The 16,401-nt window shown below is 38.0% G+C and overlaps 1 protein-coding gene across 4 annotated transcripts in view; it reads left to right on the top strand.

Annotated features, from left to right (window-relative positions):
• LOC118196273 (multidrug resistance-associated protein 1-like) overlaps nucleotides 1–16,401 on the top strand; it is a 148,702-nt gene that overhangs the window by 58,142 nt on the left and 74,159 nt on the right. For all 4 annotated transcript variants that reach the window (XM_085809713.1, XM_085809712.1, XM_085809714.1 and 1 more), the window contains 5 exons: nucleotides 1,344–1,457; nucleotides 5,378–5,439; nucleotides 5,727–5,852; nucleotides 5,992–6,150; nucleotides 10,357–10,531. In XM_085809713.1, coding sequence (XP_085665839.1) covers nucleotides 1,344–1,457; nucleotides 5,378–5,439; nucleotides 5,727–5,852; nucleotides 5,992–6,150; nucleotides 10,357–10,531 — 636 coding nt within the window. The remainder of the gene's footprint in view (nucleotides 1–1,343; nucleotides 1,458–5,377; nucleotides 5,440–5,726; nucleotides 5,853–5,991; nucleotides 6,151–10,356; nucleotides 10,532–16,401) is intronic.

Below are 16,401 nucleotides of genomic sequence, written 5' to 3' on the forward strand. Positions count from 1 at the left end.
CAATTGCCGCACGTCGCTCTGTGTGCTTTCATATGAGACTATACCTGGCCAACTATACATTCACGACGTTCTGCTGCCTCATGTTCGCATGTTCTGTAATGCTGTTGGGGATTGATTTGTTTTCATGGATGGCAACGCAACATGCCATTGGAACGTCGCTGTCCAGGAGTATGTAGAGAGCTATGATATATGGCCATCGCGTTTTTCAGATCTGATTCCCATGAAAAATGTTTGAGATGCTTTAGTGAGGTGTCTTGCTGGTCGAGAATGCCCTCCAATTAAACAAGGGCACCCTCGTCCGTACACTTACAGAAAGAATGGGATTAATTACCCCAACAGCTGCTGGAATGAGCAAGGCATGACACGACATGTGGAATCTTGTACCGCCTACCATGGTGTCCATATCCTGTATTAACATCTTATGCCAGAATGATTGAAGACGGTAACTGCATTATTTTCACGTTTACGTATTCAGTAAAGAATGACCATTCTTGTCCATTGCACACCTTTCAGAACGTTTTGGATTTCAGAGCACAATAAATGATCTTTAGTTTTATCTCTTAGTATTCTGGCATTATTTTATTTCACTTGGCATCTAACCGCAGTTACTTTTTTACGCTCTATATAGTGTTTTGTGTTCCGCCCTTAGCAACTGTCCACCAGTATATTTTGAATACTTTAAGAACTGATTTTTAATTGCTGGAAAACTCTGTTCTTTCCCTAATTATCTCAAATAAACTATGATTTTACTTTTGAGCGTATCATTATTGGCCATATTAATAATGCAATTAGCAAGCGATGCAGTACCCGATGTCTTTTGTTAGTTTCCAGGGTAACAGTAGCTACACAGAATGAAATAAATCAAATTCTTAACTCACTTTGCGAATATTACCTCATTTTACTATATCTCTGGCTCGTAATTGAATAAGTAAGTATATCTCTGGCTCGTAATTGAGTAAGTTTTAGCATCTCCATTTCGACTTTTTTATACTGCATATGTTTTTGGACATCTCACCGCTGATCTGTGAAAGTTCAACCCACGTTCAAATCCTGGAACCCAAGCTGCCTGTATAGGTATTTTTGTGTGTAAAGTGGATATGATATATTTTTGTTTGTAAAGCGGATATGTGTAAATTGGATTATATAGTAATTGAAAATCACATTCTACTGCGTTTTTATTATAATATACCTTAAAAAAGTAATGAAAAAATTGTCGAGGTTTTGAGGAAGAAATTAAGTAGAAATGCCATTTTCTCTATCTTAAGTATGGAGCAAAATGAATGGCAAAATTAATGAAATGTGTTTTGCTAATGTAAAATTTTAAATTAAGTTTCGTATTTCAGGTGTCCTGGCGAACACCAATGCTAGAATTCGTGTTAGAAATGGTATATTATCCATTAATTTACATGCAGTTCGTTTTATCTATATTTACCTCAAAGCATCCATATACTCCTCAAGTAAGTATAATTTGATATTTCAATTTTAATAAGTGAAAATTTATACAGAAATAAGATGAATTAAAAACAATTTGTTTTAGTTCATAACTTATCTGTGTCACAAATAAGGTAATTTAAATGCAGAGCTTACTTTAGTTCACAATTCTTATGACGGTCTCAATGGAATTGCTTTGGGCAGGATGATAGTTAACGAAAAACTAGAAGCCGTTAGGAAAAGATTCTAATTTCGAATACGAGATGAAATTTTATAGCTGTAATATCTTTCCTAAGTAAAGACTGTTAAACTTTGTCAATCCAAATTCATGATGAAAGAAAATGGAGAGAAATTCTTTCTACATGAAGATTTTGGTCAAATTTGGGGTACAGCTTAGCATAAAATTATGCTACCTTTTAAGGCTCTTATCAACGACAGAATTTTTTTCTTTTCGCTCATTTCAACGAGGTATGAAATATGTGCGAAAGTTTTCTAATTTAATAGTAATACTAGCATATGTTTTTATTGGGCACCTTAGCAGATTTTCAATTTTATTTTTATTTCTAAGCCTTTCTGATTTATTCACCCAGCTTTCGTAAAATCAGTCGCTTTGTTTCACCTGTAAACGTCACATCTGCCATCAACTGAGTGTAAGACCTTAGAATTCTATCTCTGGAAAGTTGATTAACGAAGACTCATGGTTGCACCATTAAATTCTCCAACGAATCACAATCATAACTCTTCATACTTGGACTTTTTCACATTTTCATTTAGATGACCCTGTTTAATATTTTCTTCCTGTTTTCATCTAGTCTTATATATTTTATGCGAAAAATAGGTGGATAGGATAGTGGTAAACATTTAGCCCCCTTCTCTAGCAACAGACTACTACTGAAAAATAAGGCATCGCTTTTGCTGGAAACACGTATAGTTTTTAAAGTCAAAATTAGCGTCGATATAACATTGATTTATAGTTTATCACGTTACATATCTAATAAATGGATAAAAAATTGATTTATTATTGCTATAGCTTTAGATGTGTGACAGAACATACTTAAAAAGGGCAGTGTTTTGTAAACTCTACTACACTGAAGAGCCAAAACATTATGACCACCTACTTCAATAACGTGTTGCACGATATTTGGCCTGCAAAACAGCTGCAACTCTCCTTGGCATGGATGCCACAAGTTCTTGGTAGATGATTGGAGACAGGTTGTATCAAACGTCTAAGCAGCGGTAACGCAAAGTCGAGATATTCCGATTTGGTGGTGTTTGAGCTCTGAGCTGCCAATCCATGACATCCCAATTGTGCTCTATCGAGTTAAGATATAGCGAGTTAGGTGGCAAGACATTAATTAGATTTCATCCTTAAGCTACTCGAACCGCTCCAACACAATTCGAGCCTTGTGATAAAAGGCATCGTCCTTCTGGAAAATTCTATTTCCAGTTGGTAAGATAGACGTCATGTAAGGGTGCAACTGATACGAAATTATGTTCAGATAGTTCTCAGCTTTCATGGTCTGTTCTATCACAACTAAGGATCCCAGAGCCGACTTACCCATGGTTCAGTCTCGATGTTCTGTGACCCACTGTAGACGTAGTTGACAATGACGCTTGGTCAACAGAGGCACAGGAGTGTGACGTCTGCTGCGCAGTCCCATATCCACCAGTGTCCGCTGAGCTGTGTGTTTTAAAACACTTGCATGCAGACCTGCATTGTATTGGGTTGTCAGCTGAGCCACTGTCTGAAGCCGATTTTGTTGTACCAAGCGGGAAACTCTTCGACGTCCTTTTTCTTTGAGGACATGTGGACGTCCAACACCTTGGTGTCTACTGCTGGGTTTCACCCTCATTTATGCATTTTGAATACATGGACAGATAATGAACAACCTACCATTTGTGCAGTTTCGAAAAACTCCTTCCTAGTCTACAGGCCATTGCAATCTGCTCTCTGTCAAATTCGCTTAGATCAGTAGCCTTTCCCATCACTCGCAAATGTAAGTGAAATAATGGTTGCTTACCTTTTCCAGCAGCAATTGAATACCATTCCCACTTAATGACTTGCACTCCACATCATCCATACGAGTTCATTGAAAAAGGTAGGGTGGTCATAATGTTTTGGCTCGTCAGTATAAATCATACTGAATCACTGGCAGCAAATAAGAACAACCTTTGGTATCTTTTTTTTTATTTGGATAAGCTTAGAAACGCTGAGCCTTATTTTAATAAATTACAGTAGAATTCCTACTAGAAAGCAGTGGATTGAAAAATATGGAAGCTGATTAACATTTTCTTTAATTTGTTACGGTAGGAAAATTTAAAACTATTTTTCAAATTCGAATTGCTGTTTCACTGTTTAGTTTTGATAATTTTCTGCGCTGGGGAAAACATTGATGCATTCCTAAGTATTTTGAATTTGATAAATACGTTAATGAAAATTCTTTCTAAATTTTTGTTCAGTAAATAAGTCTGGCATAGTTAGGATATTCACTCTCAGGAATACATTTTACTGAAAATTCTCTTATTTACGTTTTGTATTGCAGAAAGAGTTTTTAAAGCGCTCGATTGCAACGCGAGCTTACGAATATTTCTCAAATTTTGCTGTTTTTAACTAAATAAAAACACTAGCTTCTTGAAGTTTTCATTCGTTCTTCAATCATAGGATCAAGTTTCCACGCGTCAAATCGTACACGAAGGCACTGCTATCTTTAGGGTAATAACCTTCAAGTAATTATTCTTATTAATTACGTAGTCTGAAGTTGGAACTCATGAAAAATCTTAACAGCTGTTATACGTTTATTTACTATAATCAATTTCCATATTCTTAATACAGGAGTCCTAGCTACCTGCGTCACATTACCTTCCTTCCTGCGTACTTCCAACCGACTTACATCATATTACATTCCTGCTTTTTGTTTTTGCACTAGAGATTAGTAGGTTAAATTAATTGAACAAAACAGCAGCTTTCTAGTATAAAGGTTAAATTTCAAGCAGGAGGTAATATTTTGGCACTTAAGGAAAATCCCGTCGATCACATGAGACGGCGCCAATCGCGCCAGACCAAAAAAAAAAAAAAAAACAAGTTCTAGTCTTATTTTTCTTTCAAATATTTCTATTGATCTTTATAAAAGGCTGTGTGCGCAATTTTCTCTCAGGTAATTACTCCATTTTATAACGATCTTGTCACTTAACTCTAATTCCTCTTTTTTTCCCATTCAATAGTCGTCAATTCTCTGTGCCAACTAGAAATGAATTGGAGTGCAGTCAAAAATGAAATGGTAGAACCCGCGAACCACGTTCCCTTAAGAATTGACACACGCTTCGCACAAGCCTTAACTTTGCAACGCCATTGCTTCTCAGTTCTTAAACAAATCGCCATTTCGTAGCCATTAACACATTTTTTGAGGCCGGTAAGATTCCATAACTTTGAAAATATTCAATAGCACGCTCTTCTGTAGTAGGCAGGTCCGAAATTTTAATCATTTGTTTTCGAAAATGCGTGATAGAGGAGAAAAAGAGAGTCTTTACTCAAAAATAATAACTAACACGTGTAATCAAGGTTACACCAAACCCAGCGTGTTTGAAGACTTTTCCATTTTTGGCGAAATATTTCCGATAGTAATTTTTAGGATGCCCATTTAGACATTAAAGCAGTTTTCTTTTATAACTCTGAAAATTTAACTTTTTCACGCTGTGCATTTGTTTGTTTTAATTTTCGATGGTTTAATTTGTGAACAAACAAAAAAAATCCAAGCTTTGATTAATACAATCATTGGAAAAAAAAAAGTTGTGCAAGCAGCTTGCAGATCACTGCAATATCTGTACTTACTAATTATTACATTAGTAATACACTTTCGAATATTACTATAAAATAATTGTATATATTACTTACTGTAAAATATGTAACAAAATCTCATCTTTAAATGTTATTTATTCTGCCTTTTAGCGGAGGAGCCCAATGGAAGAAGAAACTATGATTTTATTCCTCACGTTTCACTGGCTTTATAAGTGAGTCTCTATTGTCTAGTTTTCTGAATTAATAAATTCATGGAGCCATTTTTTTAATATGCTAAAATTATAATTCATGAGAAGCTGAAATCTATGTATGAAGAACTCGATATAATGTAATGAATAAAGAGTAACTCAAAAATTGAGCTCTAAATTTTCAAACCAGTTTCATAAAATATTTAATTTTATATTTATGAATGTTAAATTTGCTGATACGTAAATTAAACATATTAACGTAAGAACATTCTTATGAATTTTTTATTAATTGCTTTATGTTTCATTTTCAGGCTAATTTGGCGCTGTAAACGAAAAGCTTTGTTGGTTTCCAACTTATTTCCTCTCCCTTTAAGTTTAGGAGTTACTTACATAAGAACGAAAGTGGGAAAACATTTGAGGGGGAAAAGAAGTGGCAGGTATGAACAGTTGGCTCATTATCAGTGAATTAAAAATGCTCTTTACTGTAATAGCAATAAAGTTTTGTGTAATTTTATCCCCCCCTTTTTTTAAATGTATCATAAATTTTTTTAAGTTATTATGTGTAACTCTTTGCAGGTCTGCATATGAGATGGTTAATGGAACTGTTAAAAGGACGCCAGAATTCAAGAATTTTTCAGCATCTTTGTTAAAAGCATTTAGCTGGAGGCTAAGCTGCTGTTTATGTTTAGAAACAATTGATAGTATACTTCAGTTTGTACCATCATTTATTTTAGGGTAAATGAAATTCAGATTACATACGTAAAATATATGAAAATAATGTTTCTTTCTAAGTGATTTGAACGTAATAGGTTTTGCATTATTTTATGTTTCTCTGTTTGAAATTTTAAAGCCTAATGTTGCTGTTAACACTTGAGAGTATATCGCATTCCTGAAAAATATCCCGATGACAGTAACACTCAGCATCTACTGTTAACTTAAATTTCAGTAAGAATAACCTAAGTTTGTCATCGAAATTTTGGAGGAGATAAATCTTGAAATAAAAGCATCTCAAATTTAAAACAAGATCAAAATCTTTAAGAAATTTTAATAATTTATTGCAATTTGCAGAATAAATTAGACTTTCAAATTGAAATCAAATATTCAATTTATTTGTAAAACCTAATTGAATTTACTTTGACGACTGCAATGTGCCTAAGATGCTAGCAGGTTATGCGAACCAGCGCACGTCGTAGCCACTGATTCAAAACGTCAGTAGTGCTTACGATATTTTTCAAGTTGTAATTATCTGCATGATAATTTGCATACTTTTAATTTATGCTAGTTTTCTGTGTTGATTCTAAATTGTGATGAGCCCACCAGCGGCCGAGCAGTACACCGCTGAACACTGCTAGTTCGGTCCGAGGCTCGAATTCCGCGAACGGGCTGGCTGTATGAGCGTTTTCGTGGTTTTCCCCATGTGTAACTGGTATACGAGCCAGTTCTCCTTAGAAAGTCCGTCACAAAGGCAGACTCCCTTTAGGCAGATAGCCCTCGTGTGCTTTGCCATAATTGAATAATCCCAATCTCTAAATTGTGATGAAACTGAAACCCAGACTAATTAGACAATGTAAACTGTACAATTTTCATTTATTTATGCTTGCATTCCAAAAAACTAAAATTCTGAAAACTTTTTTTTAAAGTCATGAAATAAATTTTAACTTTTTCCATAAGCTAATTTCTTTGGTACATTCCAATATTTATCAGGGCTCATGAACTTCACAATAAATAATTCTATATTTTTAGTGATTTACAATGTTAGCCATTAAAATTGCTACACGGTGAAGGACTGCAAATGGATACAAATACATACTAATTGAAGGATTAAATTATTAAATTTTCAAACAATATTTAGATACAAAGCATGTAGAAATTAGCTTTCCGAGAGCAAACCTCTAGAAAAAATAGCAGCTGCTAGGTGACGTGTCCTGGAATCGAAGAAACTTTCGATGATAGTTATGATACTGCAGTCTGTGTGATTTCAGTTCTATACCAGTGTTCTTGTGTCATACTGCCTGGCAGGGTATTACCGTGCCAGTTCCTCTGTAACCTTTGACTAGATTTTTCAGTTGGTGAGGTATCTAAAGAACGCACCGGCCAAGGCTGAAGTAGAGCACTTTGTGTACTGAAAAAATATAGGACAGCGTGGTCTCTCATTGTCATTGTTGAAAGACAGGGTTTACGGAGGTCTGAAGGTTTTAAAAACCACAGGCAGTAAAACATCAGGAATAATCAGTGGCTGGTCAAAATACCGGGTATGCGAACTAGAGGTGAATGAAATGTGTGCTAAGTGGCATCCCAATGCCGTTAATCTATGTGACGAGATGGTATAGTGTTCAAGAATACAAATTCTTTCAACGCTTTCCCTCGTGACTCGTTTCCCTTGGCCCCGGATGTAACCATGGTGATGCTTGTAAGCAAAATCGGGATGCGTCCGAAAATACTACATAATGCCACTAATGCGTCGATGTGCGTCGTTGAATGCATTGTTGTAAGCTTTTTTTTTTTTTTGTTGTTGTTGTTGTTGTTGTTGTTGTTGTAACATCAAAAGTCTAAGTAGATCACAAGCTACCTCAAAGAACGTCAAGTGACCTACAAAAGAGACGCCCTAAATATCACGATGAATTATCACAAAGGAGCCCCACAGGGATCTAATATCGGACCATACTTTTAAAGATCAGCTGGGATAAAAGGACATACCGGGCAGAAAGGCAACGAACGAGCGGATGAACTAGCTAAGACTGCAGCTCTCAAACCAGAAATTGACAAGGAAGTTGCGCTTTCCGCAGAAGTTGCAAAAAGGCTGCTCAAGACAACATTTCAAGAGACATGGTCATCACGATGGCAGGAAGAAGAGACAGGAAGATTTACTTACAACATCTTCTCAATACCTTCTCTCAAGAGGATCAAATGCAACTGACTCTTCCTCCAAACCTGTACCAACCACGGGAAATTCACAGCGCATTACATGCGATTCCTCAGACGGGACATCAACTGTTCTTGCGGTTTTCGCGGGGAAGACGCGGACGCACTTCATTACCTGCTCTCCTGCACTCTGACAGAGCACCTTCGACAGCACTTCTTTCCTCCCGACTACATCGCATATCCTGTGAATAGAATGTTCACGGACTATTACTGCAACAAGGGCATCTTAGAGATAATGAAGCAAGTGAATGAATATAATTATAATCCAAGAAACTACAGATTAATGTAAAATGTAGAAAGGCTACCTAACCGTCAGATTGTTAGCAATGACTAGGATGACTTCTTAACCCTGTAGTGCCATTAAGTTAGTTTGGCGGAACAGGTTAAGTAAAGTGACCATATATACCTTATTGACAATCCATTGCGTTGCAGATGTCGCACTGTATGTACGGATTGCTGCGCATTACACCTAATCCAGGGTACTTGATGTAGCTGTTCCGTCTCTAACAGCGATGCGTTCAAGATGTAGTGACTACTGAGATCTTGCACATCGATTTGTGGGGCCCTCCTGGATCCACAGTCCCAAAGTCTCGTAAGTCATTAGATATTGATCAATGCGAGCAGCATTTTTGCGGTAGATAGTTTTCAGTTTCCGGTAGACTATGCGTCTCCTACAATAGAAATTTGAGACATGTTAGTATGATTTCCTTCTTACGCGAGACATAATACGACCTCAAATACCTCCCAAGAAAGAGTAAATATTGTTGCTTTATTTTCTGACACCAGTTGTTACGTTATTATCTTTTTTCACGTTCGTACGGGGTTCGTGTGGATTTGGAGTAAGACGACAGCACTTGATGGAATATCGAAACATACTTTTTTTGGCCGGTATTAATCAGGAAAGTTCCAAAGTCACGTTTTACAGTCGTCGAAGATCATCTATAAACTCGCTGGAACAATCAGCGACACAGCCTTCAGGTTATCAGGCTATAACGGTGGAAACAGCTTCACTGCAAAGCATCAGAATACAGCTCCCGAATCTGCTTGGTCGTTCTCGAAACTCCATGTACTCTCGAGACTCTCCACGCTACAACTCACGATGCACTCGACAACACACAGAGCACAGCTTCCGACTCTTCGGTTCAGTCGCTCCCGGAGCTCAACACACTCTCTCGACGATGCACTAACCGCGATATTCTATGAGACACTTTCGATGCACTCGACAACCCACTCGTCACTCGCTGCCCGGCTGTCAACTCTATCGACTCCGCACGGACTGACTAACTCGAGACACACTGATTGCGGACCAGCACGGTTTATATAGCTTTCGGCTTGTGTTCGAGAACATTCTGGGCTAAACCAGTAAGAATTCGTTCCAGAAGGTTCTCCATCCGTCCATGGCCTATCGGCAATTTTGTCGCCAAATGTGGCAACCTTGCCTTCCCTTGACATTTTATGACAACCCTAAACCTGCTTTTGTGGGAAATATCACACCGCGCCTGGACATTTCGTAACAATATGATTCCTGGATGTATTACTCTAATTTCAATTTGCTTTTTACTTTGCTAAGCTGCTTCACTGCGTCAAGGTGTCGTTACACTTGCTTGTAATGTTCGTATGCTGTGAAGTGCTGATCATAACTCAGCATATTTAACCTCCCGTATGCAGACCAATGGCCAAAGGGTAAAGTCTCTGAACGCCTGTAGTTCGACCTGCGTTCAATTCCAGGCAAACAAGTTAGCTGCATGGGCGTTTTCTTGATTTAGCCCCCCCCCACAGTAAAGTGAATACGAACTAGTTTCTCAAAGAAGGCATCCTTTGCTTTAAGCAGATAGCTCTTTCACTTACTTTGGCATAATCAAATAAATCAAACCAATCTACATTTCATATAAGTTTCAGTGTTGCTATGTGCTTCCTTCATGGTGTAGCAGTTTTAATGACAACCGCTTTAAGGCAGTATGCGAAGTTTTATTACATTGCTAATATTATACTTTGATAATTTTATGAGCTTTGTTTCAGATGGATTATAGACCATTTAAGTAGACCATCTCGCACTTGGAACGGTTATTTGCTATGTAGTCTTCTTGTATTTGCTGTTTTCACCTGCAGATGCGTAGGGAATTTACTCATGTTGCAATCCAACCTTTACGTTTTACAAATAAAAGCAGCGTTAATGGATGCAGTGTATGTAAAGGTATGTGAAAACTATTTATTTTCGTTTATTGCAGAAATGTCAGTTTTTTTGAAGAATTGTGATTACAATCTAAAGTGCTTAGAAATGTGTATCTTAAAGTACAGAATATGTTTTTAAATCTGTTATTTTGCTACTCTTAGTAAACATCTTTGAAATTATATCATATCATATATAGAACTGAAGTGACTTTGGCGATCGCGCCTGTTATTTATCTATTTCCCAATCCGAGTATCTGACTGGCTCTCAAAACCGCTATACGTCTAGAGTACTTTTAGTGCCATATGAAGGGATACGACTGGTCGTCGCAATTGAATCCGTGGTGTCGTTGTGAGTCTTCTGCGTTGATATGATTGATCGTCGCTCTCGTAGGTTGCAGTCTCAATACATGGGCGTGCCTAGTTAAGTCCTTTGTTGAACCATGCATGGGCGTGCCTGGTTAAGTCCTTTGTTCCTAGTTGAGTCCTTTGTGTGGTGTGTCTTCTGTGTTGCTCTCGTGCGTTGCAGTCTCAATGCATGGGCGTGCCTAGTTAAATCCTTTTTGAACTATGGGGAGTGGCGCGTGTGACGCTGTTCTTCTTTTGGTCCTAACTGGTAGGAGGTGCATGTTCTTATCACAATCAGGTCATCATACTGTCACCCCGGGTGTTTCGCCAAAAACAATTAGATTTTTACAGAAACTGCATTTTTAAAAATTGAGCAACTGAATTTAGAAGACGCGTCATACTTGTATATATTATCAGTAATAACAGAGAGGGAGTAGAGATTTAAGATTGGATTTTAATTTTGTTTGACAGTTCTTAGGATCTGTATTTACACTATTTTGTTTATTGCGTGTATGTGTATTTAAGTCTGCTGGATCTAGGAGCAGTTCACCAGTCATATTTTTTCTTTTTTGTTTCGTTGTTGGGGTTGGGGCTTTTAAACTTAGCTGACAATTAGTCCTTTCCTTACCAGTTCCTTAGAGAGTCTAATGAAGGGTCTGACACGTGAAAAAACCTAAATAATTTTCTGTAGATAAGAAGCTAACTAAAGAAAAGAGAAATGGGGCACTTTGCCGCTGTGGAAGTTGGCCATGACTGAAAAGCTGGAAAAGGCAATGCCGGCATCGGAAATCCACGAATAAGATAACATAGCACTCGATTAATACATAACAAAACTTTTGGAAAAGTACCTAACAATAATGTCATCTTAGCAATCCAAGGGGCGGTGTATCTGTATGATGGCGGGTCAAGTCCAAAAAGTGCATATCATCATAGAATGCGTGATGAAAAGGTCATGTGACCACTCTCACCCAATTAGTAACATGACAATTGTAGAAGCATTGACAATTTGATTTCGAAGAAGTTCAAAGCATACTGAAGTTTTTGCAACAGTGAAATGGCTTTAGAACACAATTTTAACTAAAGAAACTAAACTCAGCGGCGCAAACAGCTCTAATGGGCCAAGTGCAGTGCCCTGAAATCTGCTTTCTTGGCCGTGGGCCCCGGGTGCGTAAGCATGTGCCCTGAACAAGTGGTCAATTTGTCGCAGAACCCCCAGTGTTTAGTCCCCAAGCGAACTTGGTACTCATTTTATCGACCCAAGGGATGGAAATCAAGGTATGAAAGGCTGAGTCGACCTAGCCCAGCCCGGGGTATGAACCCCGTACCTGTGGTGCTGCTGCGCCACCGGGCTTCGGAACACAATTTTATCGTCTCTAAAATTCTGTGTAGAGTATTTGAAAGTCTTGGATGACCTTTAAAACCGAAATTATGGTCACGTTTCTTGTCTGCTTACACAGGAGAGGGGTGCAAATCAGCTGATTTTTCGGGGAGCAGAAAAATACGAAATTTGATGTTTTCACTTGGAAAACTCTAGTACAGGTATCTCTGGAATGGGACGGTCATTTGATTGAAGTAACCAAATCGTAGGTTTTACCCTTTAATGCAGGTGGGCTTTGCGTCTTCGGAAGCTTGCAGTTTGAGAGCCTGGGAGTAGTAAAGACATCCAGAATAATTACTGCAACCGATTTGCATATGTCTGGAGCGTTGACATTTTAAACAAATTTTTGACTGTTTCTCTGGTTTGTACTTCTTAACCTTGACTGGGAGAGACAGATGGGGTTTTTTTTCTCATGAAAGATCCGGTTGCTTTCATCACAGCGTTTAAGTTCCACAAAGAAAACAGGAAGGTTGATTTTTTACACTGGTGGTATATTCCTGGAAAATGGCTTCAACTTAACCAGGTAACTCAACTTGTTAAGTTCATTTCTGATGCAATCTAGGTCTTCGTCCGCTGATTAGCCGTAAATGACGACCCTAACTGGAAGCTGTTCTTCTGCATGAAAAATACAAATCTGAGTCTCAGTTTTAAGTAGGGCTCCGACAGCCTTTTTTTCTGGTGTCTCAGTCCAGGAAATAGAGGTGAATTTCTTCACGTTTCAGGGTTCCAGTATAGTTTCTGATGCTATTTAATTTCTTCCCAAGTGACTTGACGTCGCGGGCATAAAATGGGCGGCAGGTATCGTTTCTTTTACGCTAGAGTTGGGGGCGGGAGTCGATTCCGTCACAGTGTCTGATTAACTCCTGTTCTCCAGGCAACTGGAATTCTCCGTAGTAATGTTAGAAATTAAAACACTCATATCAGAATTTGAGCAAGAATCCCCGTCTGGAGATGACTCGGAAGAGGTTAAGTATTCATATTCATCATCGCTTTTCAAATCTGAAGCTGCTGTAGGCTGATCCAGTAAATCAGGTGCATTCTTCACAGAATGCGTAATGAACCCAGCAGAAGTGCCTTCGCGGTAGTTAAGAAGTTCATCAGATGTCCATTTTTGATGTTCCAAAGAACTTTCATCTGTGCTAGAAGGAGAAGCTTTAGAAGTAAATCATCAAGCCCTGGCTCTGAGTCGCTTGCTTCCAATTTCTCGGAAAATGCTAAAGTAGTAGACTTAAAGATCATAATTAATGAACTGTATGAGCTGGCAAGGCTGTATCCTAACTGCGAAAATACACGAGGTAATAGTCAAAGAAATAAGCGAGGGACAAACCTCACCTTCTCATTCGGCAACTAACCGAGTTCTCCAATCTATATCTGTAATCTCAATCGTCGTCAGTTAATACACTTATATACCCCGAGCATTAGCTCGTGCGCTTCTTGGTGCTTTGCTCGTGTCTCATCTATTAGACAGACTGGAATGCGTTACTATACCAATATACTTGAAGGTGGTAACTGACCTTGGAGTTCGAACGTGGGTCTGTTTCTTAGCAGTTATATGTCGTACCGCCATTTAAAAAGTGCACCTATGAGATCGCCTTCGATTTTTGATCAGTTTCTTGATGTGAACGTCTGACTGGCATTTGGCACCTTTGCATTTTAAATTTTCTTCCTAAACATTAAATTAAAATTTTTATTTCCTTTTCAGTAAAGCATTTGTAAGTTTCAGTCGAAAACTTTTCAGATAAGCACAAGACTGTGATTAATATTTTGTCATTTCTTGCATAACTGATTTAATCTCAGTGTTTCGCAGTTTTAGTTTAAAGATTATGGGGAAAATTAAAAATCTTTTGTTCACCTTTTTTTGTGTATTTTTATACAATTAATTCAATTATATATAATCGTATATGTTGATTAGAAGAGCAGTAAGGATTACTTTCACTACTCTCTTTTTGTATAATAATTGATGGACTCCATATTTTACTAGCACTGGCTTTTTCTATTAAAATAAGAAGCAGGAATGGAACGTTCAGAAGTAGGTTGAGAATGTACTACTTATCAGGTACCTGCGATAACAGACCAGTTTTGTCCAGTTCTAAGATTTGCTCAAAACTTAGCAAGGATACTCCGGAAAACGAAATTCCGAGACCCGATATCTTACTTTCTCTGTCGCCAAGATAGTCAATGGAATTTTTTCTCAATACATTTTAAGTGTTTCTGTTCTCTAACTTTATAAAATAGAGCACAGCACCGCTGGACTTCGTGCGAATTTTTTCCGAAGCGTTGTGCGAATTTTTTGTCCCAAGGAGTTTGTTTCCGTTAACCGTTCAACAGGTATCCGTAGAGCGTTCGTTAGAAGAAATCATTTTTTCCATTTTCTTTGATATAGAGAAAGCCTATGATACCACCTGGAGATACGGTATCCTTTGTGACCTATATAACAATGGTTTACGAGGAAACATGCCGATATCCATCAAACATTTCCTACAGGATCGGAAGATTCATGTGAAGATAGGCGATACACTTTCTGACATGTTCCATCAAGAAGAGGGCGTTCCGCAAGGAAGTGAATTAAGTGTTACATTATTTAGTATAAAAATTAACTCTATTTTAAAACAACTGCCTTTAGCAGTCCAGGGTATGCTCTATGTCGATGACCTGCAAGTCAGTTGCCAGGGAGAAGACCTGAAAGACATTGAGTGTAAACTGCAGACATCTCTCAATAGAATTGTTAAATGGTCACAGGAAAAGGGTTTTAGATTCTCTACTCAAAAGACTGTGTGTGTACATTTCTGTCGAAAGAAAATTCCTCACCCTGACCCCGAACTTTATCTGCAAGATGTGCTGATTCCTGTAGAAAAGGAAATAAAATTCCTAGGAATGATATTTGACCATAAGCTTACGTTCCTCCCCCATATGAATCCCAAACTATGAATATTCTGAAAGTACTGTCAAATACTTCTTGGGGTGCTGATCGAGGCTCAATGCTTCTTATATATAGAGCTCTCATTCGTTCGAAACTAGATTATGGATCAATCATTTATGGGTCGGCAAGGCCTTCAGTATTAGCCAAACTTGATCCGATACATCACCAAGCACTTCGGTTATGCACTGGTGCCTTTAGAACTTCTCCAGTTGAAAGCTTATATGTGGAAAGTAACGAGACCTCCCTGCGGTTAAGACGTGAAAATCTTTGTTTTAAGCATTATTTCAAAGTCTTATCACAAACCGAAAATTCTACGCGGTCAAAATTGCTTAATGACCAATACTTCCGTTTATATCGGGCACGACCATCATGTGTCCCATCTTTCGGCTTGCGGATGAGTGCTTTGGTGGAGGAGTATAATTTGTCTAATATAGATATACAGATGGAGGATTTTTTTGAAATTCCTCCCTGGGAGGATTGGAGAATCCATTCTCTGGATACTTTTCGACACTGGAGTAAATCACAAACTAATGAAATCATCTACAAGCAGATATTTTTTGAACATAGAAGCAAATATAGGAAATATATCCCTCTACATACAGACGGATCAAAATCCCAGGATCATGTTGGCGCCGCTTTCGTCACAGAGAAAACAATAGTAGGGGTTCAATTACATACAGTTTGCTCTGTGCTTACTTCTGAGCTTACTGCAATCCATCTGGCTTTGACTTACCTTACAAAACAAAAGTACATAAAATTTATTATCTACACAGATTCCATGAGTGCCTTAATGTCGTTGAAAAATCACGCTCAATGTACTCATCCAGTTGCAATCAGAATCCTGAAGTTGAATCATTCTTTAAAAATTCGAGGATACCAGATTCTTTATTCGTGGATCCCTGGACACGTTGCCATTAAGGGGAATGAATTGGCGGATATTGCAGCTAAAACTGCAACCACAATGTACAATCTTCAGATTCCACTAGCAGACATCAAAGGGTTTGTCAAAAGCAAAATTCTCAGCAAATGGCAGAAGCAATGGGATGAAAAAGTATATAACAAGCTGAGAAATGTAAAACCCACCATTGGATACTGGCTATGTATGGCTAATAGAAAGGAAGATGTTCTCTTGACTCGACTGAGAATTGGCCATTGTCGCCTGACCCATGAATATCTTCTGAAGGGAGAAGAGAATCCCAGCTGCCCAAACTGCAATGCAGATCTGACAGTCCATCATATCTTGGTGGAA

The sequence above is a fragment of the Stegodyphus dumicola genome, chromosome X2 (assembly GCF_044657685.1).
Source record: "Stegodyphus dumicola isolate Sdum_Otavi_A_Nest chromosome X2, ASM4465768v1".
Classification (NCBI taxonomy): Eukaryota; Metazoa; Arthropoda; class Arachnida; order Araneae; family Eresidae; genus Stegodyphus; species Stegodyphus dumicola.